The 27,238-nt window shown below is 43.0% G+C and overlaps 1 protein-coding gene across 1 annotated transcript; it reads right to left on the minus strand.

Annotated features, from left to right (window-relative positions):
- Positions 1-5,438: 5,438 nt before the first annotated feature.
- Positions 5,439-26,975, minus strand: CREG2 (cellular repressor of E1A stimulated genes 2). The gene is made up of 4 exons (XM_006920778.3): positions 26,350-26,975; positions 23,879-24,048; positions 11,316-11,429; positions 5,439-10,412 (listed from the first exon to the last, which is right to left on the minus strand). The coding sequence occupies exons 1-4, from the start codon at positions 26,764-26,766 to the stop codon at positions 10,265-10,267; spliced, it is 849 nt and encodes a 282-aa protein (XP_006920840.1). The 5' UTR covers positions 26,767-26,975; the 3' UTR covers positions 5,439-10,264.
- Between the last annotated feature and the right edge of the window lie 263 nt (positions 26,976-27,238).

Genomic DNA, 27,238 nt, shown 5'->3' on the forward strand with positions numbered 1-27,238 from the left:
CTCAGTGTAGTGTCTGGAGCAAGAGTTGTTTGAGTCTTTATTAAAAGATCATCAGCTACTTTTTAGAATGTAGCACACATGGATGAATACAATAAAAATAATTGCTATGTTAAAACAAACAAATCAACCCAAAACAGCCATATCATCTTATTGTTCCCAAACGCTCTTAGGTCAATTATATAATTCTTTCAAAAGCATCTATAAAAAGGTAGCGTTCATAAGCTAGATCCAGAGCATGCATTAAAAAGTAATTAAAATATTATATGATAACTTGGGAGATGTGAGACACAGTCATGAAAACACAAATGCTTTTTTATTTCATGGGAAACTAAGAGATCAATGCCACAGACATTTCTTTTACGTTAGAAGGTATGTTAGTCAGTGTCAAATCGGGTAAACAGAAACACTAGATGTTTCAGGTAAAGAGGAGTTTCATGCAGGGACTTAGCTCCAAAGTGGTTGGCAGGGCTGGAAGAGCCAAAGTTCCAAGAGGAAGTGGGCTAGGGGTGGGGAGGATGGCAAAATCTTCCTGCCTCCCTGTGGGCTGTGGCTCTACATTTGATTTATTGTTCTTGTAGTACCGAATCAAAATAAAAAATTGACTCACAATTTGATACTGAAAACCACATAAAGAAGCATGTTAGGTAGTAATTCAGAGGGTGGACATAGAAGTGTGGGCTCACACAGGGTGCTACCAGTTACCAGTTGCATGACTCTAAGCAAGTTTCTTCACTTGGCAAATAGAATGAAGGCTGACCTCCCAGGTCGCTGCAAGGACTGATGAATGTCCAGCTGGCGAAGGGCTAACACAGGAACTGACTCTCAGTAAGTTCTTCACTGACTTATGGTCCCATGTCTGCTGGAAGCAGCCCTGCCTGACCCTGCGGCCATACCAGGCATGGTCACTCACCGGGGTGGGAATGGAAGGATGAGAAAGAAAGCTATGCAGACAAGACTGGGCTCTTTCTTAAAACTCCTGTTAAAGAACAAAATCTCACTGAGTAAATCTGATGGTTTAATTGGCTTTATAAGCAATTCTTGAACTGGGCAGCATCCCATGTAGCAAATAGAAGGGTGCTCTGAGGGGTGTGCAAAATGGAAGATTTTTACAGGGAGAAGGGTGGGGCAAGGGAGCTATTGATAAAAGGAAAGACAGCATTAGCTTTAGACCAGGACATCCTTGGGGGTGGGGAGAGAGAATGACAAGGGTTTTTATCATGTAGATTTTCTCTTCTCTCCATGGGGGATGGAAAGGGCCCACCGTGACAGATGATCTCATTGGTATTGACCAGAACATTCCAGGCTGGTTGATTAGGTCAAAACGGCAGTTAGGTATCATGGGCTTTAGCACAAAAGTGACACCATTTTGGGCCTGTGGTTTTCTCTTTAACACCCCAAAGTATTAAAAGTGGGGAGAAAAGGCTGGAGTCAGACAGTCTTGGGCTAAGCACCCACTGGCCTCCACCCGTCGTGACTCCCGCTGAGAACTTTCTGAGTCACAGGTTTCCAACATAGAAAACAGAAACATTTTTTTCCTTGCTGGGCGGCTGTAAAAACTCAACGCAATTAAAAAAAAAAAAGTATGTAAAATGCCTAGCTCATAGCAGGAGTTCAATTACAGTAACTGCTGTAATTAAATAATTAAATTGTCCTTTATAAATAATGCAAATACAAATAAATAATTTAGAATGAACTCAAATATGCAATTAAAATGTCACTATCAAAATGTCATAAGTTGTTGATGAAAGATAGTCCTAACTTATAGAAAAATTTTATAAGTATTTACTTGAGCCCATAACTGAGGACGTGCTTGGAGGTAAGATCACAATGGATTGAGAATATGCTCCAGAGAATGGCAGTTTGGCCCTTCTTTTTACGCTCTTAGAATCAAAGAAGGAAACATAAGGAAGGTTACATGAAATCCACTGATGGTAGATTAAGGAGGCAGGAGAAAGCAAAGGGGGGGAATCTCTAGGATGGGATAAAAAGTAAAATGGAGAGATATCCACTTTTAATCCATAGGTGGAGGAGAGTTAACATCTAACCTTTACAGTAAATAGTGATTGTATGCGGATAACAAGATAACCAGGGGTTTCATAGCCTTGAGCTCTGGTGCCTGAGGTTATGCCTCTAAGGAATCTGGAAAAGAAAATTACTTTGACATTTCAAAGGTATAATAACCTAGATGCATAGACAACGGGCAGGGCTCGCTTAAGGTAAAGATTAACTTTTTACTAAGGAAGCTGTAGGCCTGGGACGTGACTACCTACCATGACCAGTTCAGTTAGGAATTTATGATTAGATCATCCTTGTCAGGTTACTTTCGGTCACTGAGCTTGTCAGGCCTGCCATGTAACCCCTTTTTCATTCACAAAGTATTTGTGTTTGTCCTCTCATTGTGTGCAAGAAAACATCGGTCTGAGTATAGTTTCAAAGAGGAGAGCTTGGGTGTATGTGTGTCCACTAGGGATGCTTCAAAAAAGGTGGCTCCTGGGCCCACAGTTTCTGGCCTGGATTCTGCATTCTGGACCCAAAGTTCTTTCTTGCTTGGATTCTGGGTTCTGAGAAAGGTGAGGTTCCCAGGTACAGCCACCAGGGGGCGGAGCAATTCTTTCTGCAGCCAGGTGAAACAAATTGCCAGGTTTGGGAGCTAGGAAGTTTTGCTAGAAGCTCTGGGAAAGTCGGCTGTTTATGTGGAAGGGGTCAGGAAGACAGATGACCTTGATGAGGAGCAAGGAAACTAGGGAGGAGATTCACAGCAGGAGGGGAAGAAAAGGTAACGAGCCAGTGAAAGATACTCACTAAGGCCTGAGGAAGTGCTGGCCCAAAGCTGCAGATAACACATCCATCTTGCCACAACCATTTGCCCAATACTTACCATGAGCCGGAAATGGGACCATGTGTGACATCAGTCAGTCAACCTCTGGGAGCTCACAGCCTTGCTGAGGAGACTGCATGTGGACAAATGACTAATATACAATGTGGAAACACTGTCGTACGAATGCCACTGTTTCTTTAACCTTTATGGTGCGCCAGACACTATATTATAATCATCTCATTTTATACATGAGGAAACAGATTCAAAGGATTCACGAAGTTCCGAAATTTACAGAGCTAGGAAACAATGGCCTCAAGCTCTGCCAGTCTATTTTAAATTCCATGTTACTGCTTTATAAATCATTACTTCTCTAGTTAAATGAGACAGAACAAAGGGACTCCTTTAAAGCTTATGTCTTTAGGATAATCTCAACAAGAGCTAACACCAGGATGGGTTCCGATGCCTCATATCAGCCTCTTTATCTCCTTCCGCCAGCACCTCCCCACCTCCTGCTCACTCATGCTTCTTCACTCACTGACCATGGCACCTGACTCACCCTGGCACCATCTTCTGGTCCCATCAACAGCCATTTTTATAGCCATGGCTTTTGTCATCACTGATGGCTTGGCTCTGGAGATTCCTGGGTCACACAGCTCTCTCTGTTCTAACTAATTTACTCAAGTACCACAGCTGTTCTTTGTTTAACTGGGTCCCCCGATGGTCCAGCTTCTCTCTGCATCACCCTCTCCTGCCTTCACTTCATTCATTCTGCACCTTAGTTCCCATGATGTGACATGTCTACCACCCTGAAAAAACACCCCAACCTCCGCTTTGTTTTGCCCTTCCTCCATCTCACCAGCTTCTACCTCTGATAAACCTTGCCTTGCTCTCTGAGCAGAAGAGAAGGAAAGGGGCTGTGCTGTTGTAGAATATTCTGTAAGAAGGTACAAGGAGCTCTCATCTGAAGGCTAGAGTGTCCCCTGGGAAGCATGATTGATTTTTGCTGAGAATGAGGAGAATGAAGGTATGGGCTGTAATGGCTGAAGATGGTGGAGAAAACTCAAAACATCTGTTTAAGAGAATGGAGGGAGGACCATGCTAGGGTCCTCGGGCAGCATGGAGGGCCCAGTTGAGGATGTGGACACCAGCTTTAAGGTGGGACCAACTCTTGCAGTTGTGGCTTTTCTCGGTTGAGGTGCAGAGATGAACACTGGATTTCTCCGGGCTGGGGTGTGCATGTGCTTCCAACAGAAAATGGTGGGAATGTCGAGGAGACTGGCCGAATGATGGAACAGCACCTGCAGGTATTATCGGATTCCCTGGCTTTAAAACCTGTTTACAAAACCTATGTTGTTTACAGAACATAAGCGTCCTGAGGCCAGTGCCTTGTTCACCACCATCATCCCACCATGTTGTTGTTGTTGGTCACCTTTGTTGACATAAATTTCCAGATCCAAGGTGGAGCCAGTCTTGCCCAGGGTGCCCTGTCAGCACACCACAACTTAGATATCTTTTGCATCCCTGTAAATGCTTTGTTTGAGTAGAAATGCAGGATATCCAGTCAGCCAGCCCCCAAATGGCAAGGCAGCTCTGGTCTCTATGCTTACTTCTTTGTAGCTCATTCTTTAGCCCAACAGTCTCCAACCTTTTTGGCACCGGGGGCTGGTGCTCCTATGAGAATCTAATGCCTGATGATCAGAGGTGGAGCTGAGGTGGTGATGCTAGCGCTGAGGAACGGCTGCAAACACAGATGAAGCTCAGCTCACTCACCTGCCACTTACCTCCTGCTGTGCTGTGCTGTGCTGTGCTGCGCTGCGCTGTGCTGTGCTGTGCTGTGCTGGTCTAGGGGTTGAGAACACCTGCTTTAGCTTATGAAGAAAGCTTCCACCCTGTGTTACACTTCTATGAAACCTTGGGAACCATGAAGTGTTAAAGTTTGTTTATATCACTGAAATTCTCTTCTTTAGCCATTTTAACAGCTTCTAGAGATTGTGAGTCAGATGATGAGGGTGAGTTGAGATGTCTGAAGGCAAGTGTTTCTGGTGGGGCAGTTCTGGAGATAACCTGCTCAGGACATGGGGGCCCGAGGTGGACTGGAGGATGGGTAACAAGTCCACCAGTTCACCCACAACTTTCCTGACTTTATCACTGAAAATCCCATGTCCTGGGGAACGCTCAGGCCCGGGTGAAGTGGGCTGGCTGGTCAGTCTGAGTGGGGACAGGAACATCTCTGAGAAGCTGGAGTATGATGGGTGGCCCATAGAAGCTGCAGAACTAACTGTTCTCGTGGGCGTGTGTCATTCTTGTCCATTTTTTGACCCCTTGGACACGTTTTCTCATCAGTAAAATGGAGCTTTTTTGTACTCCTCAACTCTAGGAATAACAACTATGCTAAAAATGGCAAATACTTCCAACAATGGGAACCACAGTGCAGCTACTTCAGCACCTTCGGGTCTGCAAATTAAGTGCATTGTACTCAGAGCCCTAAAGATTGTGTTGACAGAAGTCACCTGGCTAATTCTTTGCTTATCTATTGGAAATTTAACTGCTGATTTATTGCAACAGCCTCTATTTTCTTAGAAATCTTACAATGTCAATTTGTAATACTACATGATAGAACTATATATAAATATCAATTTTATTTAATCAGGCATGGAAATCATATCAGAAATGAAACAGTCATTGGTTAAACAGACATATCCAGCTTTGAAAATAGATTTTACACTCCACATGCACAGAGCTTCATTATAATTCGAATTTTATAATAATTGACTTGCTGTCCATTATTACAATCAAACAAGCATCAATAAATTATTCTAGAGAAGTTTATTTTCAGAATAGTGTTTGATGGTTAAATTATTTAAAATGAAAAATAGACTTACTAGAAATATTGTAGAAAAACACTTCAACCAAAAAACAACTCATTTGTAACAAGTCAGTGTATATAAGGCATATTGAAACAAATAACATCAGAATTACTCTCTACACCAAGGTTATGGACATGTACAATCGCCATCAATAAAAAACATGGGGATCAAGATATAGCTTTATTCACAGAAACAAAAGAAGAATTCTTCCTCACAATGTTTAGAGGAAGATGAAGGGAAATATAATAGTTCCTTGCTGTAAACATCCATGGAGAATCATTATGTGCAGACTTGAATACCTACTTACAATGATGGCTTAATCAACATCTTTATGTCAGAAACTTAAAGATATCTTCCCCTTCTAAGTGTCCCACATGAAATCTAAACAGCAGATTTGCTGAATTCTAATTAGTTTGTATTCAATATTAAATTGAATACATCTAGAAAACTTTTAGAGAAGTCTTCTATCTCTTCCACAAATGCATACGTTAGTGCTTAACAAAAGAAAACTAATGTTTGTTCTGCTAAATTTTGGCACATAGCTCTGTTCTTCGTTTCATTAAGAACCAACAAGAGAGATAGCTAAGGCGTAAATTTTGTTTATATTAAACTTTTTACTCTGAGATAACTGTAGATTCTGAAATAATTGCAGATAATTGTAGATTCACATGCAGTTATAAGAAATAACACAAAGCGATCCTGTGTGACTTTACCCAGTTCTCCCCAATGGCAACATCTTGCAAAAACTATAGTACTATATCACCACCAGGATTTTGACATTGATATAGTCAAGTTACAGCACATTTCCATCACCATGAGGATCTCTCGTGTTACTCTTATAGTCACACCCACCTCACTCCTTCCCCGTCTTCCTCCCTGGCAACCCCTAATCTGTTCTTCATTTCTAGACTTTTGCATTTCAAAATGTTATGTAAATGGACTTATATAGTATGCAACCTTTTGAGATTGGCCTTTTCACTCAGCATCATTCTCTGGAGTCATCCAATTGTTGCTCATATCAGAAATTAAATTAGTTATTGCCGAGTAGAATTCCATGGCATGGATGTGTCACAACTAGCTTCACCAGCCACCCATTAAAGGACATCTGGTTGTTTATAGTTTTTGAGTAGAACGAAAAAAGCTGCTATGAACATTTATATACAAGTTTTTGTGCGAACATAATTTTTCATTTCTCTGGGCTAAATGCCTAGGAGTGCAATTACTGAGTGGTATGGCAGTTGCATGTTTAATTTTATAAGAAGCTGCCAAATGGTTTTCTGTTCCCATTTTATGTCCCCACCAGCTGTATATGACTGATCCAGTTGCTCTGCATCCTTGCCAGTATTTGGTGTTACTATATTTTAGCAATTTTGGTAGGTGCATAGTGGTTTTAATTTGAAATTCCTTGATGACTTATGATATTGAGCATCTCTTCATGTGCTTATTGGCTATTCGTATGTCCTCTTCAGTGAAATGTTTGTTCATGCTCTCCATTTTCGAATTGGACTTAAAAAAAAAAAAAAACTGTTGAGTTTTGAGAGTTCTCTGTATATTCTAGTCACTAGTCCTGTGTTGGATATGTGGTTTGCAAATATTTTCTCCCACTATGTATCTTTTCATTCTCTCACATGGTCTTTTTCAGAGCAAAAGTTTAAATTTTTGATGAAGTGTAATTTATCAAACTTTTCCTTTCTGAATTGTACTTTTGGTGGCAGGTCTAAAAACTCTTTGCTTAGCTCTAGGACCTCCAAATTTTCTATTAAAAAAGTTTAATAGCTTTACATTTAATGTTTCGAGGTATTGTCTATTTTGAGTTCATTTTTATATAAGGTAGGAGGTTTAAGTTGAGGTTCTTTTTATTTGCCTATAGATATTCAATTGCTTCAGCATATTTATTGTAAAGACTATCTTCCTTCCATTGAATTAGTTTTGTACCTTTATAAAAAAAAAGTCAGTTGTGAATATTTATAAGGGTCTATTTCTAAATTCTCTGTTCTGTTCCATTGATCTATGCGTCTATGACTCCAACAAAACTACATTGTCTTGATTACTGTAACTACATAATAAATCTTTATATTGGGTAGAGTGATTTCTCCTACTTATTCTTCTTTTCTAAAATTGTTTTAACTATTTCAAGGTCTGTGCCTTGGAACTTTAAGAATAAGTTTGAATATGTCTACAAAACCCTTGCTAGGATTTTGATAAAAATTGCATTAAACCTATAGCTGAATCTGGGAAAAATTGATATCTTTACTATTTTGTGTCATCCAATCTATGAACATAGTATATCTCTTCACTTATTTAGGTCTTTAATTTCTTTTATTAGCATCTTTTAAGTTTTAGCATATAGATCCGGTACGTGTTTTGTTAAATTTATACCTAAGTATTTACTTTCTTTGGAGTGATTGTAAATGGTATTGTGTTTTTAATTTTGGTCTCCATTTTGCTCATTGTTAATACATAGAAATGCAATTAAATTTTTTGTGCTGATCTTGTATCATGAGACCTCGCTAAACTCATTTTCCAGTCCTAGGAGGGTTTGTTTTTTTTTTTAAATAGATCTTTTGGAATTTTCTATGTAGACAATTATGTCATCTATAAACAGGGATACTTTTATTTCTTTCTTTCCAGTCTTATGCATTTTCCTTTTCTTGCCTTACTGCCACTTCTAAACTTCCGGTATGGTCTTTAAAATTTTAATCAATGTAAATTTCTAGAGATTTGCTGAAACTTACTGCCCTGAATAGGGTCCATCAGTCTCAAACAGACACATTATTCAACAATCTTCTTAGTTATCCAACCTGTTCAGATTTTGTTTCCTGTAATTCAGATCTATAACTAATAACATTCATCAGTGGTTATGAATGGCACCCATACTGCAAAGCCCCTTGAAGCAGAAGGGTGACCTTTAATGAGGAACCTGATTATAAAAGCAAACCTAGCATGGGAACATTATCCACAAGACAGGACCAGGAGGCAGTGATGCCCAAAGAATTAAGGTTCAAGGTGACTTCCAGAGTATGTAGTTAGTCCTTCCAGTTTTCCCCTCTAATCTCTAAAATGGGAGTAGCATAACTTTAAACTCTGAAAATATTAAATATCTTCTGTCATCTTATGCTTTTATATTAAAAATTGCTATTGTTAGGAACTCTTGAGAATTGGCTTTTAATGAATAAAGAATTCTGTGCATCTTACTATGCTTTTAGTAACAGGCACTTAAAAATATTTGGACAACTCAAACTCTTCATGTCTTAATTTTTTAAACAAGTGTGTAACCATTAGTAACGCTTTTGTTTATCTTAAAAATGTGTATATCCTATATGTAGCGATGCATTTTTATGTTATATAACATACCTAACCCACCAAAGAGGGTTTATAGCCATTACAGAAAGACAGAAAACTGAGTACTGCTAGATTCTCTGTTGAAGTTAATATAAGAGATCTTGGCTGTGCACTTCAGTAATTCTTTTGTCTTGCTCTTTTGTTCTTAAAAATGGGTCTTCCAGGTACCCCTCCATTCATTGCATTCAGTGAGGTCTGGAGTCAGACCTGGAGATGTTGACTTAGCTCCTCTGAGCCTCAGTTTTCTTGCCTGAAAGTGACAATGACAGTACGCATCTCACTGGCTGTAAGGCTAAATGAGATGACCCTGCCAAGGGTCGGGCCCGAGGCTGGGCAGGGAGCACGCCATCCCTTACTGGCTTCTTTCCTTCTTTCTCTTACATGTCACCTTTGCTTCCTTCCCAGGTTCACCCCACCTCTCTCCTCTCTATAAAGCACAGAAAGAGATGCTTTTTATTTCGGACTCCACTCCTCAGGCCTGAGAGAAGTGAGCCCTCTGTTAGAAGCATGAGCCGTGGAGTCAGGGAGCTTCCTGCCAAAGCTGGCTCCCCGGCCCCAAACAACGTACCTCTGTGTCCTGCTTACATAGAACAGGGCTGTGCGCAAAACTGTGTGTGTCCTTGCATAGTTCATCATGTCACAGTGAGGAAAAAGTTCCCTAGGTGACCAATACATTCTAGCAAATGGTACTTCTTACGCGTTTGCAATCCAGCAGCATGATGACTAATCCGTAGACAAAAAATCCTGCACCCTCACCATAAACACAAAATTGTGGCTTTGGGACTCATATTTAGTACCTCTGTGGTTGCTATGAGCTTTGAACCAAGACACTGCTTTTGGTACAGCAAGCGACAAAAATACTCTCACAATACAAAGCAATCACATTATACATACAGGCATCTTCTTTTTTTTTTCTGTCTTAAAGAATGGAACAGGAACTATCTCAACACGTCACTTTGACAACCAACAGTAATTCCCAAATAGGTGAGTCTGGACTGAATACAATGTAAACGAGGACGATACGTGTGAAGTATCTGTGTGAATTGGGGATTTGCAAACAACCACGTTAGTCTCCAGTCTTAGCAAGGGGTGCCCTAGTCCCCCTCTCCAATCTACTGTGAGGATGACAGGGCTGCTCCGAACCTTCCGTAAAGAGACAGCAGCCAGTAGCTGTCTGGCAGCATCACTTAAAAGGTTTTCATTTTCCACAAATGCCAAGGACTTGCTTCTCACTCCATCAGGCCTTTCTTGGAACTGCTTTGAAATATTCCTCCCTTGAAATGTCCACTACTCCTCCATACCATTTCTGAAGCCAGATGTGTTGTATCCTCATCTTCATAAAGAACCATTCATACTGGCGAGGCCACTTCCTCATGACCGGGTGTCTAGGGAATAAAGGAGAGGGTGTGATGCAGCTGTTCATGCCAGAGGTAAGACCCTCCCAGAGTGTAGGTCCCAACTCTAGTGTCCTCTGGCAGGTCACCCAGCTCCCTATCTGCTCAGCCTAGCCAGAAACAAAAGCTGAGGAGTCAGGGATGGGGTCTGGGACAACCTTAGGAAGGCAGGACTGTTGTTCCCACAAAGTAACAAACAGCTCAAGTCTTGAACCGGGCTCCTTGGTTCACATCCCAGTTTGACTGCTGATGCTGTGATGCCTTGTGGGTGGTTTGCTCTCTGAAGCCCCAGTTTCCTCACCTATCATATGGGATGACAACAGTGGTGCTCAGACCACAGGAATGTGTGGGAGGAAACAATTAGGCACACAAAAAGCAACTGCATAGAGGAAGGGCTCAGTGAATGTCAGTTATTGTGTCAGAAAGCAGAAAGAATGGCTTTAGGTGTCTCTGAATGAAACCTTGAAAGAATCGGGAGCCCATGAAACAAACCTATTCACTGGAAGGTTTCCATTTCTGCAGCAGACTTGCAACTGTTGGGCCGATTTGAGAGCCAGCCGGAGTGGACAGGGATGCCACTCACAGCAAGGAAGCCTTCTGCCACTTACCAACTTGCCTTCTCCCCTTATCGTTAAGGGCATGGGCTGTGGCTCACTTTTTAAACACTTCATAAAAATAAAAATTTTATTTATACCTAAAAATGTTACAAACAAAATTCTAAGTCCAAGTGCAAACTGGGAAAAACGCCTAAGACAGCCAGCGTGAGGTTGGCAGTGCTGCCACAGCTCAGACCATTATTGTCACGGACTCAGAGGTTTTACATGGCACAGCCCTGACCTCTGCCTTTTATTACCATGTGTTTCTGGGCAAACCAACTTTAAAGCACATACAAACCTTGAAAACATGGCTTGTTTGGCAAATTCCACTTCTTCGGGAGACACCGTAATCATCTGGCCGGTGAATGTTAACCGGGCACATCGGGGATCTTCTGGGTCGACGATATTTTTCCTGCATTCAAAGAACATTTTTCACATATTAAAATGATGATAGAACATCAGACGAAATACTAACGATTTTATTAAAGATTGAAAATAAAATAAAAACAGAGATTCTGACTTTTAAAAGTTGTCCATTGTTTCTAGACCTGGACCCAGAAGGCCACCTGGAGCAGATTTTTTTGGTTCCAAAAAGAACCGGTGGCATGGCTCTCTCTCTGTGCGGAGATAACAGTCATCCCCCCATTCCTCCGGGATGGAGAGTGGCTGGAAAGAGACTTTAACATCCCTTGGGAAGCTGGAGTGGTCAGGTGTTGGCCAGTGTACATGGGACACAGGGCCTCCTGGGGAGCACAGGGACCGAGGCCATGGCCAAGGTAGGTGCTATGATGTCCCCTTTTTACAGTTGAAGAAATTGTGCTTTAGGTGGATTAAGTGACTTGCCCACCATCCCATCATGAAGTGAACAGCGGGCAGATCCTGTGTTGGCTTGGTGAGGCTCCATTGGCTCTGTGTGTGCCTATGTGATGGTTCCCCAACCCATTTGAGGTTTCCTCACCTCATCCATAAAAAAATCAGCCTTCATGGGCCTGCCAGCCCCGTGATCACTAAACCCCAGGCAAGAGCACCCCTGGTTTTGACACACTCCTTGAACTACGCACCACAATTTGTAGTGTCAGTATTGCAGGAATGTTGCAAAAATCAGACCAGCGGGAAACTAAGCACCACTTGGAGAATTGGAGAACTCAGGATTATTACGCTGGCGGTCCCAGAAGAGCTAGCGCTCTGAGGATCTGGGCCCTGAGCTCAGGGGCAATTTTGCTTTTATGGGGCTGACTTGGCATGGGCCGATTGGCTAATTTGTCCTCAGACGGTTACAGACTGTGAGAGTTGCTATGGGTTACAGGCAGTTACATTTGTTACTTAGACAGAACAAGCAAAAGGGAGGATGAGTCTTTCATTAATTTCGAGGTTACCCTGCCCTAGGTCCTATGCAGCAAGCATACCTACAGAAGCAGAACAAAGAGCTGATTATAAGGTTAGCCTTCTGAGTGAAAATTCCTCTTCATCAGTTTTCCTCAAAAGCATGTACAGCAGTCTCTTCTTATCCATGGTTTTTCTTTCTGTAGTTTCAGTTACCCAGAGTCAACCGGGGACTGAAAATATTACGTGGAAAACTTCAGAAATAACCAATTCATGAGTTTTAAGTCGAGAGTCGTTCTGAGTAGCATGATGAAATCTTGAGCTGTCCTGTCATGCCTGGGATGTGAATCATTCCTTTGTCCAGCATCTCCATGCTGTTAATCAATCAGTAACTGTCTTGCTTATCAGATCAGTTATCAGAGGAAGAGAGAGAGAAGGAGGGAGACCACATTCACATAACTCTTACTACAGTATATTGTTATGATTGTTCTATTTTATTATTAGGTATTGTTAATCTCTTACTGTGCCTAATTTAAAAATTAAACTTTATCATAGGTATGTATGTGTAGGAAAAAAAACACAGTATGTATAGGATTTGGTACTGTCCATGGTTTCAGGCATCCACTGGGGGGCTTGGAACATGTCCTCCTTGGATAATAGGGGGATCACTGTGTTTAAAACTTTATTTTTCAATAAATGCAACAGAGGTGTATTAGAGAGAAGATGGGAAGTGCATATTCATTTTTAAGTAAAAATGAGAGTGGTCTTAGGGACCCCTGATGTAGCTGGCCAAGGACCCTAACAAAGTCTCCTTTCAAAGATGGCGTGTATCATAAAATAAACTGCTGCCTTGAAGCATGACTCATTCAAACTCATTCTCAACCCTTATACTGCATTAAAATCTTGAGAGAGGTACATTTGTTAAACAAAGCATATGTTTTGCTTATACTCAAGGAACTTGCTTTCACCTGCCGGGAAATTTTTCTTTATTACACATCCTGCTGAGTTGTAACAACAGAGACAGCAGACATGCCCACATTTTTAGGTAGATTGCTTCTTGTGAGAACATTGTGTACCCTTTACAAGTGTTGCAATCTGCTGTGTTTCTGGCACTGCAAAAATGTAGTAGTTGAATTGAGAATTTTTCTTGTGGATTAAGAATGAAAGAATGGTGGGATGCGATCTGCATAATAACTATAATAACTATAAAAACTATGAATCTCTAATTAATGAAGTTTGTAAAAACGTTAGGAGAAAATAAGTAGAAAGAGACCTTGCCAGTGCAAAGTTTGGAATCCACTAGTAGCCTTGTTCTTTCTGGATTAGTCCAGGGCCTTTACAGTTCCGTCCCCAGCCTGGGTATGTAAGCAACAGCGGCACAAAAGGAACACCCCGCTCTGCCTACTTGGACCTTCCCCAAGTTTGTCTGTATCCCTCTTATTCCCCCTTGTTCCCCATTGAGCATTTTGCATGACCCCGCAGTCTGATACACCATTTGCCATTTCCTGACCACTGATTCTAGCTTAACTCCATTCCCAGGCTCCTGAGGGAAGGGGAAAAAAAGCACTATTAAAGAAGCAATAACTGACTGCGGCTGTTTTTGAGTTTGGGCATCTCCTGTGATTGGGTTCGGGGAGCGGGAGCAGAGGGTAGCAAATCCATCTCAGGAAGAGCTGCCCTTTTGTTTAGGAAAGCACTTTAATGAGCTTGATTATCAAGGCAAGGCCAGGACCCCTCCCCAGTGCACCCTGGGCCAGGGTTTGAGAGGAGAGAAAGGGAGCGAAGGCAGGAGACAGAAGGATTTTGTTCTGTTTGCTTGGGGAGGTTGCTGAGACTCCTAGGAGAAAAGAGGGCACATGGAGTTCGCAGGGACTGCCTAGCAGTGTGGCAAGGAACGAGGTGCCTCTATCCCTGTGATGAGGGGCGGCCGGTGACTGGACCAGGGATGGAATGTGACATGGTTCTCTCATAGGCTGTACTTAGAGTTGCCAAATTTAGTAATTAAAAATACAGGATGCCCAGTTAAATTTGAATTCTAGATAAACAACAACTGTTTTTCAGTATAATATGTCCCAGAAGATATCTGGGACATTCTTATACGGAAAGAATGCTTGTTTATCTCAAATTCAAATGTCTGTTTTATCTGACAGCCCTAGCTCTAGTAAAGTCTGTTACATCTAGTGTCCCTGTGTGGCAGGAGCTCCAGAGAGAGAGGGACAGAGGAGGTGCAGGTAGTCTCGGGGGTGATTATAAAGATAGACCATGGAGTCTAACCTGGACAAAGAAAAAGGGGAGCCAGGAAGCACTAACAGGTGTCAGGATGGTGATGAGGGCAAAGGATTGGCTGCCTCTATGTGGTCCAAGCATGTCTCAGTGGGGTTACTCAGGCAAGAAGAGTATGGGGTCAGATGCTCAGAATGGGGATTCGGATGTGGTGCATTATAAATAAAGACAATTATGACTGTCCCAAAAGGCCAAAGAGAGCCTTAGCATACCTTTGAATAAATGACCAGGTTTCTATCTATCCATGCAAACTGGTATATCTATCTATGATTGGTTGAACAATGCGCCCTCCCCAAAGATATCCATAACCTAATCCCCAGAATGTATTACCTTATATGGTAAAAGGGACTTTGCAAATTAAGTTAAGGATCTTGAGATGGAAAGATTACCTGGGATTATCCGATGGGTCCAATGTAATCACAAGGGTCCTTATCAGAGGAACCCAGAAGATCAGAGAAGAGGGTATAGGACAACAGAAGCAACAGGTTAGAGTGAAGCAACGAAGGTGCCACATGCCAAGGAATGCAGGTGGCCTCCAGGAGCCAGAAAAGGCAAGGAAACTGTTTTCTCTCAGAGTCTCTGGAAGGAACCAGCCCTGATGGCACCTTGATTGTAGCCCCATAAGGCCCATTTCAGACTTCTGATCTCCAGAACTTTAAGAGAATACATCTATGTTGTTCTAAGCCACAAGATTTGTGGCCATTTGTCACAGCAGAAATCAAAAATTGTATACCAGCTCTCAAGGCGGAACTCAGATATTCCATATATTCAACCAATGCATATTTAGCCTTGTTATGTACAAGGCTAGTTGCTGGGGCTGGTAGAAAGCCAGGAGGACACAGTCCTCAGAGGCCGACATCAGACAACTTGCTAGACAGTTAATGATTTATTCACTCAATATTATAACATAGAAACCTGCTAATGTTTCCTGATCCTGAAAATATAGGTAGGTTTCCATATGTTATAACATCAACCTGGAAATCTGGAAATGAATGGGAGATAGTTAGGTAAAGGGGGCGCAGGGAACTCACTCTAGACAGAAGGAACAGCACAGGCACAGATTCCCAGGCGGAAAAGACACTGGGGCCAGGACAAAGGCAGGGGGCAGGGGATGTCTGAGAGATGAGAACTGCCCAGAGGTGGGCCACGCAGGTCTCGCAGGCCACGTTAATATTTTTAAATGTCATCCTAAGAGCAATGGGTAAACATTAAAGAATTTTAAGCAGGGTAGTGAAATGATGAGACGTGCATTTTGAAAAGATCCCTCTGGCTTCAAGATGGAGAGTGGGTTGGAAAAGGGTAAGCAGAGATCCAGGGACACTGGTCAGGAGTATTTAAAGAGTACAGGTGAGCAACAGTGAGTGAGTGACAGGTGGCGGAGAGAAGCAAGCTGGAGGGAAGTACTCAATGGTATTACCTTAAGAAAGTTACTTCAATGCTTTTCTGATAGGGGAGGCCCAGCTTATGGAAGTAAAAGGACATTGACCAAGAATATATACAATCAGTATGTTAATATTGAATCTTTAGTTTTTCTGTTTCTTCCAATGACAAAAAAAAAAAAAAAAGAATTAGACAAAATTGCATTAGGAAAATATAAATTATATGTCTGATAAAGATTATATCCTGAATATATAAAGAACTCTGGCAACTCAATAATAAAAGAGAAATAACCCAACTGAAAATAGGTAAAGGCATTGATAGACAGTTCTCCAAAGAAGATATACAGATAGCCAATAAGCACATGAAAAGATGCTCACAATCTCACCCATTAGGATGGCTATAATAAAAATGGCAGGTAATAACAAGAACTGGTGAGGATTTGGAGAAACTGGAACTCTCATACATTGTTGATGGAACTATAAAATGGTGCAGCCACTGAAGAAAACAGTGAGTCTCTCAAAAGGTAAACATGGAGTCACCGTATGACCCAGCATTTCTACTCCTAGCTATGTACCAAAGGGTATTGAAAACATATATCTATACAAATACTTGTATATGAATATTCATAGCAGCATTATTCCTAATAGTCAAAACATGAAAGAAATTGTCCACCAATTGATGAATGGGTAAATAAAAGTAAATAAATAAAATGTGGTTTATTCATACAATGTAATAATATTCAGCCATAAGAAGGAATGAAGTCTTGTACTAAGTGAAAGAAATCAGTCACAAAAGCCACATATGATTCCATTTATATGAAATGTCCAGAGCTGGCAAATCTATTGATAAAGAAGATAGATTAGTGATTGCCAGAGGCCAAGAACCTTTTAATAAAACCCTTACATCTATATAACAATCCAAAAGGCTTTCTGTAGGGTGCACATTTATGAGAGTTGTGTCCTTATCCTAATGCATGTTATTTCAGTACGAGAGGGCACCATGTCTAACAGGTCAGGAAAATGTTTGTGAACTAGATGGGGAGAGGGAGTCAGTAGCACCAGGAAAGGGGTCATCTGAGGAACTGGGATCGTCAGTGGATTCATAAAAGAGATTCCCTGGGAGCTCTGGGGACAAAACTTCATGGAGCTGAAACACATTTGGGAAAGAGAAGTGGCTGCAGGTTGCTATGGGAGCTGGTTAGAGATGAGTGGAGGGTGGGAGAGATGCTTGAACACTGGAATTCTGAGCTTTCCCTCTGCGGAGTTCTCTGCCTCTTCCCAGGCAGGGTTTTAAAAAGCCTCGCAGGTTAACTTTAGCTTCAGAAGGACTATAGGACTATGTGGGCAAAGGAGAAGAGGGAACACAAATCCAGACAGGGAGAAATTTGTTTAGAAGATTTACATGTTACCTTCTAAGGCAGTGAACAAAATTTAGTGACGAGAGATGGTATTCAGCTTCTCTATCTGATTAGGCTGGGCCCTGTACTTTGAAATGCACATCATGTCTCAGGTGGACAGGCTGCTGACAGGGATACATCTTAGCTGTCTGCAAGTGCTGGCAAGCACATACTTATTCTGTGGGTGGAGGCTTTCATCTATCATCAACAGCATCTTTTATTATTACGAGAACAGTTAAAAAGATGGAGGTGGTGAGATGAGTGGCTAAGAGGCATTTCTACTTCTGGAATCTATTTTTTTTTTTTTTTGTCTAGCAGCAATGATTTAACTCAGTATGTACTAATTTAGTTGTTGGTGCTATTTATCCTGCACTCACGGCATAAAGGCAAACCACCCCTCCCACCCACACCCTTCCGTTAGTAATCTTGCTTCACCAAAGCAGTTTCTTCTCCTGTCAACATGCTTATGAATACAGGGGCTGCTAGAGGAGAGTGTCTCCATGTCAGCAATACTTTGATGTGTCATTCCTTGGTGTTGACTTGCCTCTGCGATGTGAAGTCCTCCAAGCAAGTCATTCTGAGAGGTCATCATCTGGAACGGCTACCAGTGAGTGTTTTACACACTCACTGGGCCTCAGTCCATTTACGGTCTGGCAACGTCCCTCAGAAACTAGATTCCTTCGCAGACTAGAACCTTAGTCTGTCCTCTGATGCCAAACCACACCGAGGTCTGGTCGGTCAGCTCTGAAAAGAGATGTTGTTCGTTGTTGGTCAGAGAGACCTTCAGCCTGGGAGAGTGAAATGGGTGTGACCCAGGGCACCATGACAATCTTTCATAAAAAAACCTTTTGGGGAAGATGGAAAAAGTGTTTTTGGGTCCTTCTTTCTCAATAATCAACCAGGTCTGCCTAGAAACCCAGCATTTGTCCAACCCATCAATTGAAACTTTTTCATTTCAGGAAAAGCCTCTTTTGATTCCATTTATTTCTGGATCTTCAAAATGAAAGTTGATCCAATGCCATCGAGCAGAATGTAGTTCAACAAACGAGCCCTCCCCCGTCCCCAGGGCTGGTCAAGAGGCAAACCCTAAAATCTATGGTGTTTGAGCCTGAAAGCTCCTTAAGGGAAGACACTTCATTGGAGGAGAAATTCTCCCAGTGGGCTTATCTTTGTTAATCGATACTTATTGAGCGTCTATATAACTGAGTCTCTGATATGAGCATAAATTCACATAGTCACAAGGGCATCTGTACGTGCTCATGTGTGAGAGGAAAACAGGAGTGGGGATGGGGGTCGCTGATTGCCAGGGAATCTTAAGAACTGCAATCTTATTCTCAATACGTCGTCTTAACCTGAGCTGGGAAATAGAGTCCCATCCCGAATTCATCAGATGAAATAAAGACCTCACAGCACCAAGGAAGCAAACAGAGTAAAGGAATGAAACAGACTCTGTGTAAACTAACAAAAATTAGGCAAGACACATTTGCAGGTTCTGGTTTAGAGGGCTGTAATGTTGGACGGGGTGGAAAAGCCACTTGTCTTTCTGTGTTTCTCAGACCAATCTCGACTTCATTTTATAAATTTGGCCCGGTGGCCAAATCGCAGTTCTTAGCAGGCATTTACTGGAAATCCAGGAAATGCATAGAAGACCCACTTAAAGTCCTCGTTATTCTAAAGCAGTGTCAGAATCACCCTGGAGCTCCTTCAAACTATGAGCCCTTGTCTCCTAAGAGGTCTGGTCCTTGTGCTGGGGGAGGGACAAGACTATCCAGGTCATTATGATGTGGCCCTCTTGTCCTGTCTCCATGCAATGGAGAGTCACACTACCACTCTAAATTTGTGGGAGTTCCACTGTACAACATCCCATAGCGATCTGCATGTGCTGTTCTCACCTACGCCGTCTTTACCATGCTTGGCGTGTCCTGCCTCCAATAAGCCACAGAGCCAGAAAGTCCTCAGATAGCTTCCCCTTCCCTCCCCAGGACACCGATGGCAAAACGAGGCGCTAAACAGGTCAGATAGTTTATTCAACTTCAGAAATTTCTCTTGGCTACTTCGCTTCATGGAAACCATCAATCTAGTCCTTTTTCAGAACTGAAAGGCACGTTCTACTTATTATCTGGTCAGATTTGTTTTTCAAATTATCTCCTCTAGGAAAAAGGGAAGAGTAATAGCAGCCAATTCAATATGGCCTGGGGTAGGAGCTAGGAAAACTGTGTCCAATTAATTTAGTAACTTTATTATGACATTTTAGGGAAAGTACAGGGACTAGAAAATCAGGGTGATGAAAAGCTTTGGGGAAAATCTATAACTAGATAGGGTAGACTATCCCAAGTCGAATTTTGCAGATTCATTTAAAAACTCTTTAAGGTCCCCATAAACCTATAAAATATGCAGAAATATTTCTTCCTTTCATTATTCTCAAGATATTTGCCTCTCCCAGCTTCAGTTAAGGAAATAACTTCTGCTGTGTATTTTCTTCAGCACTAAACTTCCTGAGGTTTTTGGATACTCAATGTCCTTACCCATATCAGTTTAAATCTAACTTTCTCTTTAATACACAGGCCAGTTAATGGACCTAAGTATCATTTTGGGGAGACATGATGGTTACCAGGGGCAGTGGAGGGAGACATAGGGCAGTGTTGGTTAAAGAGTACATACTTGCAGTTGGAAGATGAATAAGTTCTGTAGATCTAATGTACAGCATTCTGGTTATAGCCAACAACACTGTAGTATAAACTTCAAGGTTGCTAAGAGACTAGATCTTAAGTGTACTTACTATAAAAAAATTAATAATTGTATGACATGTTAATTAACACTGCAGTGGTAATCATACTGCAGTATGTAAACATATAAATCAACACATCATATACCTTAAACTTACACAATGTTCTATGTCAATAATTACACAGCAATAAAAAAGTATTTCTTAGCTACATGCCAAGCATATACATTAGCTTTGATTGCAACAAGCTTTTTGGTGTAAGCTCTCAACTTCATAACACTAGGGTATAAATCAAATATTAAGTCAATTGGCAAAGGATCAGGCACTATTACCTGTTTTGAGAGAGAGGCAGGCACTCTGCGATGCAGGGCCTCCTAGGCCACACTAAGGGTTTTATAATTTTTCCTAACAAAAGAGTTCAAGTAGGGGAACCCTAGGATCTAACTTGGGCTTTGGAAGATTACTCTGGCTGCTGGATTGAGGATAAGTTCAAGGTGGTAAAGAAGAGACTTGAGAAATCAGTTGGGGCAACTGTAGTATATGTGTTCAGAATAGATAATAGTTGAATATGTGAAAATACACACACACGTACACAAATCTCTATCTCTCTACCTACCTACCTACCTACGTACCAATTTTCTGTCTATTATCTATCATCTCTCTCTCTCTACTTTATCTGTCATCTCTCTACCTATCTACGTATCATCTATGTATCTATCATCTCTTATCTGTCTGTCTACCTACTACTTACCTACCTACCTACCTACCTACCTACCTACCTACCTACCTACCTATTATCTATCACTTACTTATCATCTATCTATCTATCTTTTATCCATCCATCTAGGCACTATCTATCTATCTATCTATCTATCTATCTATCTATCTATCTTTTATCCATCCATCTAGGCACTTATTAAACACACACACAATATATGTATACAATTGTCTTGCACACCACGAGAAGCTCTAAAAGTACAGAGAGCCAGTCCAGCCTGCCTTGCATCCCTGTCCCCTTAGGCCTGCATCCCTGTCCCCTTAGGCCTGCATGTGTTTGGCCCCTGTTCGTTGGGTGGCTTCTTTCTCCTGGGCCTGCAGGTGGAGGTGGAGCTCACCAGTGTCTCCCAGTGTAGGCTTTGCAGGAACCGGGGCTAACCCCCATGGCTGCAGAGGCAGCTGGTAGCCAAAATGCCCAGTGGGCAGTACAGAAAATGGCTGGGAAGGCATCCCCTCCTCACTGGTCATGTGTCCAGGCCCTTGAATCAGGCAGAAGGGCAGCTCATTGACTGCCGGGCTGTCCCCTGACCTCACACAGGTGTTTGTCAGGGCAATTCTTAGCCACAGACTTTTCTACCTAATGCTGTTGTGCTGAGGGGGCCCAAGGAGTTCCTACTTGGCTTTTTCGTTCAGGGTGTTGGTGTTTACCCACTTTTGACTGGTTAAGTCTCTGTGCTCAACATAATCAAGATTCTGGAGGCGACATCCAAAACATAGTGTTGACCTTGGAGTGTGAACCTTACACAAATGAATCTGCCTGTGTTTAAGCAGCTCATGGGAAATGATGGATTCTGGGATGATCGCAAGCTCCATGGTCTGGGAACTTTTGATGCTTACTGAGACTAAACTTAATTTTGTAGATATTTATTTAAGTTTGTTTTAATGCTTCAGAAGCTTATACAGTGTGAGGGGTGGCAGTTCTGAGAAGCCGAGTTCACACGATGTACCAAAAGGGGTACCAATGGGTGGTGGCCCATCCTGCCTCTTGTAGGCTTGAGTGACAAGTGTGCTGAGACCCTGATGCCCTTGGGCCCTGATGGCCACCTCTGGCCATGAGCTACCTCGTCTGCTGCACAGATGTCCACATGTTTTGTTTGTGGCCAGGAAGACAGTCTGCAGGTATGGTTCCACGTTGTGTGGGCATGCATGCCCAGTTCTCTGGATGCCTGTGAGGACATCTCTAAGCCAAATGTCTCACCACTCCCAGCTTTCAGCTCCTGCAGTCATCTGCCTGGGACCTCTGGGAGATATCTCCTCTCACTACCTGAGCGCTCAGGTGGCTTGGTTCACCGCCGTGTTGTGTTGCCCGTCTCCAAGAGCAAGTGCACTCTGGGTTCTAGAATCAACGGGCTCGGCATGATGACTGCTTTTAGAATGCCTGAATTAGGAATTAGGAACACCTCAGCAGTTTAGAAAGGTGTCCTAGGAATATACTTCCAGTAACAGCAAGTTCACCTGGCCAAGAAAAAGGAGAATATGCCATGAAAAATGACGCATTCCTTTTCTCGGCTTCTTGCCATACCCAGTAGGGAACTAGGTCAGCGGAACTATCTCCAATTCTAAGTCTCTCACTATCAGTGTCCCAAGGGAAGTGACAGCATCTTATCCAGACTGCATTTTACAGCATATTGTTATATTGATTATTACCACTTCCCTCCTAAGAACTAATAAGTTTGTTTGCTTAATACTTTTTTCATGCTTTGTGTAAAGAATAATAGAATTTTGGATCTGGTGTAAGTCTTACATTTTACAGGCAACTGAGTCCCTGGGGGTGAAGGGACTCCCCTGAAGCCACATGCTGCTTTTGCTGCCTCTGGGGGAAGGGATCATTCTCAGCCCACACACCAGCTTGGCACACACATCTCCCTGGCAGGATTTGATTTCAAGCTCTACATTTTAAATTCAGACAAAGGTGTTAGATTAACATTCCATTTGTGCTTAAGTATCTTTTCTTTTAGAGTTTTTGAAAAAGTGTATGGAAGGATTCCAGGTCTTTATTGCACACATCTCTCCAGTGGGGGGTATAAGTTAATTCGAAAAACAATAGACTCTGTGCTGCATGTATGTGCCTCATAGACAAACTACTGGCTCTTCCTTCACCAACTTCCTCCCTACCCCGCCCTTTTCTGTAACAAGTGCTGCCATTTTCCTACCCAGTATTGTCCAAGACATGTTGCAAATATTACTAACCCTCCTGTCAAAAACAAACAAACAAACAAACAAATAAATGGAGCCACTTTAAAAAGGAGTCAGAGCTGCCATGCCAGAGGAACTGCCTTACATGTTTTATGCCTCAAATCCTAGCAAAGTTAAAACAGGGCAAAATATCTTCTGGACTGGGCCTAAAGAAACACTGCATCCCAAATAACTGTTTGCAAAGATAACAAAAAAGCAGTTATTATGAGCTGGGAGGGGCTGACTGCACCTACTCTGTGGTTCCAAAGGAAATTAGAAACACTCCTTAAAATTGACATCGCTATGTTACGTTATCTGCACCAGTAAAAATGCCTTCCTTCTATTAATGTAATTCTTCCCCTTCCCCTTCTTATAAATACCTATGGCCTTTGTCTCCTAATCAGAACACTATTTGGGCTTCTGCCTGAATCGATGTGTCCTGAATAGCTATTATGGATCTCACAGAAATGCCTGTTTGCCTTTTGCTATGAAAGGTCTTTTATTTGTAAGTTAGCACTCCCAATAACCCTAAAAGGTAGAAATTACTATTCCCATTTTACAGGTGAGGAAACGGAGGCTCCCAAAGGTTAAGTATCTTGCCCCAAATCACACAGTTTGGTGGCTGGTGGAAGTCTACAGATCTGATTCCAGGAGCATCCTACACTTCCCACTCCAAGTCACTGAAGACATCACCACTTTGCAACTCAGGTCCCTGTCAAGTCCTGCGACTACGAAAGGACCCACCCCCCATAGCCTCTCTGCTCTATGGGAGGGCCTGTGGGGCAAAGCAAATCCCCATTACCTGCACAACTCTCCTTCAGATTCTGGCAGCAGGAGCGAGGCCATGGGGTTCTTCATCAGATCCGCCACCACTGGGTCCTTGAGTGTCACATAGAAGAAAGGAATCCCCGTGCTGTTGTTCAAGGGGCCATCACTGATGGGCACGCAGTTCCCAAACGGCAGTCCTCGGATCTAACACCGAGAAAAGGCTTTTTCAATGCAGGGTCGTTTTCCAACGCCCTGAGAGGGGAGTGTAGCTTGTGTCTCGGCCAGGAAGTACAGCACGGAGGATGTGAAGGGAGCATGGCATTGCCGCGGTTTTGACAGGGAATAAATTAAAGCATAGCACAGTGGTTCCCAATCTGCCCAGTTCACCCAGCGACAGCTCCAGAATTTCTCTAGAGAAGCTTAGTAGTGACATTCTGTTTAGGAGGGATGATGAGGGGGTTATTCTTGAAGCTGCAAGTACATAGGGAACACACTCACTTTATTAAATCTGAAGTTATTTGGAAGGAAGGGGTAATGAAATTTATGGAGGGGTGCTAAAACCCACAAGCTGCCCCTGGGAGCCCCACTGCCTTCCCCAAATTTTTGGCAACTTTGAGGATAGAATTTAAGTCTTAACTTGGACATCACACCTGGTCTTTGGACTCCAGGAACTTTCTATTACGGTTTCTTGTAGGACCATATCACTGTCTCATGTATTAGTCATTTTTTAAATTGTAATCAATATTATTTCATAATATTTCATTATATAATTCAGCAACTTATGGCAAATTGGTTTCTCAACCTTTTAACTTAAAGGAAGTTCAGAAATGTGCTATATTGATTTTTCTCCATGATCATTTAGTAGAGTGGGTAAAATTCTCAGACATACACGCAAATATTTCTTAGATCTTCTCAAGCCCTGCTGGGTCTGGCATGCCCATCTTCACTGGCTTTGCCCTTTACAGAGTGTTCTGCATTGTTACTTAGCTCCAAACTCAGGAGCTGTCTTTGTCTTTGAAGGGCTACATGACAAGAGTGTGATAAGGGATGGCTTGACTTTTAAAAAAACACTATTAAAGAATCTTCCAAAATGGCAGTATGAGTTCATTGGCAGTATGAGTTCATTCACAGATTCTGTTTTTCAGCTTGTCATATATTGCCTAGAGTCATGCTTTGTACACATGGCAGGCACATCGTAAATGTTCTCTGAATTTACTGAGTTTGGATTAAATAACAATATTGGAAAAGAGAACTAGTAACAAAGTTACAAAAAGAGATGTCAAAAGTCAAAATATCTTTTATATGTTGGCACTAGACTTTAAATTGCTTGAAACAATTTGTGTTTTGAACCAAAATCAGCTTCACATTTAAGTTTCACATCTTCTTAAGGTGTGTCTTAGGAGCGTAATGTAGAACTGTGGAAAACCATTTGGATGCTGTGAAGGAGGTTTAAGATCATTGCTATAATCAGAATAAGGTTGTCATCTGGATAATTTTTTAAGCTAAAAAGCATCTTCAAAATTACTTAGTCAACCACTTAATGTCAGAGACGAGGAAAGCAAAGTGGAGAACTCAGTGACTTGGCTACAGCCTTGGAGCCAGTGAGATCCACTGCTGGGGCAAGAACCTGCCCGGGGGGCTAATAACTTATACATAAAATATTAATTTTTCCTGCATGAAGCAAATAGGAGTTTGCATTACTGCCTTGTAAAAAAAACCAAACCAAAACAAAAAAAACAATAAACAAACAAACAAACAGCACATCTTTAACAGCCCTCAAAGCATTCTGGAGGGTGTATACTTAAGGATATTACAATCTCATCATTTATCCACCTCATTTCAGCTTATGGTGGAATCTGGTCTACCAGGTGAGTAAAACGTTTTGTAAACTGAACAATAAAATCTGCAGCCAACAGCTCATTACAGCATATATGCACTTTGCACACTAAGCCTCCTTTCCAGAAAAATTCTTGAGTTCCATTTTTCTAAATGTAAATTTTCCACCAATGCCTCGGTGATGTATTTCTCTCGGTCCCTCGATTCTGTTCGGTGTCAGTAAGTGACAGTGAAGTTCGGATCTATCCGAGGGTGCAGTGAGCTGGGAGGGGCTGACTGCGCCTACTCTGTGGTTCCAAAGGACATCGAGTGGCTTCTTTTGTCCAGATCTGGTCAGGCGCTGGTTATTTGTACGTCTTTATAAGTGAGCATCTGGAGACTGCGCTTCAGTCCTCATCCACCTGGCAGGAAGCCTGGTTGTCAGCCCTCTCCTCCCGCCCGCCCCCACCCACCACTCCCTGCCATGCCTGGTGAGCTGAAGCATAATCTGGTTCCATTATTTACTGGGTGTCCACGGGCCAATCTGTTAGCTCACTGGGCACATCTGTTAGACCTGGATCCGAGTATGTGAGTGGTTGTTAGCCTCTCCCTGTCCCCTGGGCGCGCTGACCGGGTGCCAGGCCACTGCCAGGCAGGCACCTGCCGCTTGCTCCCTGTGGAGTGGCTTACCTTCTCGTGCGTGGACACCGTGGCTAGACAGCCCCAGGCGCTGGCGTGGGCTAGGAAGCGGGCGGTGCCCGAGCGCAGCCTCGGGCCGCTCTCGCGTCGGTAGGAAAACATCCCAGGCGGCGCTGGGGGTGGCTGGGCGCGGGCGGTGCCCGCGGGGGGCGGCAGGTGGGCCTCCTCCTTGTGCGCCGAGGCCGGGAAGCTGCGCTGCCATATGCTGCCTGAGTCCTCCAGCAGCGCGGGTATTGCCTCCTCAGTGGAGGCGCTGTCCAGTTCCTCGTCTACCTCGTTGGTGACCGCCCAGGACACAGAGCTCACGATCACGTAGCCGGTGGCGGGGGACAGCAGGGCGCTGCAGCACAGCAGCCAGGAGAGGCGGATCCCGGGCCTCGCCGGCTGCTGGCCGCGGCGCACGGACATCTTGCAGGCGGCGCGCCTGGCCTCGGGGATCGCCAGCAGCGCGCCAGCGCCAGGCGAGGGCGACAGCGCCCACCCGCGGCTGGTGCGGGGAGCAGGAGCCCGCTTCCCAACGCCGCAGGATTCCGGGGCTGGGCCCCCCAGCTTCGGGGATGCCCTGGAAGCCTCACGCGGCTTGGAGAAGTCGCGGCTACGGCAAGACCAGATTCCGCTCCAGTGCCGCACGCACTGCAGACGCCGTGTGCGGAGTCCCCACCGCGTGCCACGTCTGGGGATGGGCTTGGTTCCCACTGGTTGGCACAAGTTCTGCAGCCAGACGGTGGGCGATAAAATCCCCGCTCAATACACTCCTCCTCTCCCCGTTGTGTGACCCTGCCAAGTCATTTAACCTCTCTGTTCCCCAGTTCCTTCATCAGAATACAGTGTTTAACTCAAAGGGGTGATGGGTGGAAGGATTAAAAAGTTAATATCTGGA

The sequence above is a fragment of the Pteropus alecto genome, unplaced genomic scaffold (assembly GCF_000325575.1).
Source record: "Pteropus alecto unplaced genomic scaffold, ASM32557v1 scaffold288, whole genome shotgun sequence".
Classification (NCBI taxonomy): Eukaryota; Metazoa; Chordata; class Mammalia; order Chiroptera; family Pteropodidae; genus Pteropus; species Pteropus alecto.

Coding starts and splice junctions, on each gene's coding strand:
- CREG2 (XM_006920778.3), bottom strand. CDS start 26,766: ATGTCCGTGCGCCGCGGCCAGCAGCCGGCGAGGCCCGGGATCCGCCTC. Junction 11,430..23,878: donor TCTGAAGGAGAGTTGTGCAG/GTAATGGGGATT, acceptor CTTTGAATGCAG/GAAAAATATCGTCGACCCAG. Junction 10,413..11,315: donor AAACAAGCCATGTTTTCAAG/GTTTGTATGTGC, acceptor TTTATTCCCTAG/ACACCCGGTCATGAGGAAGT.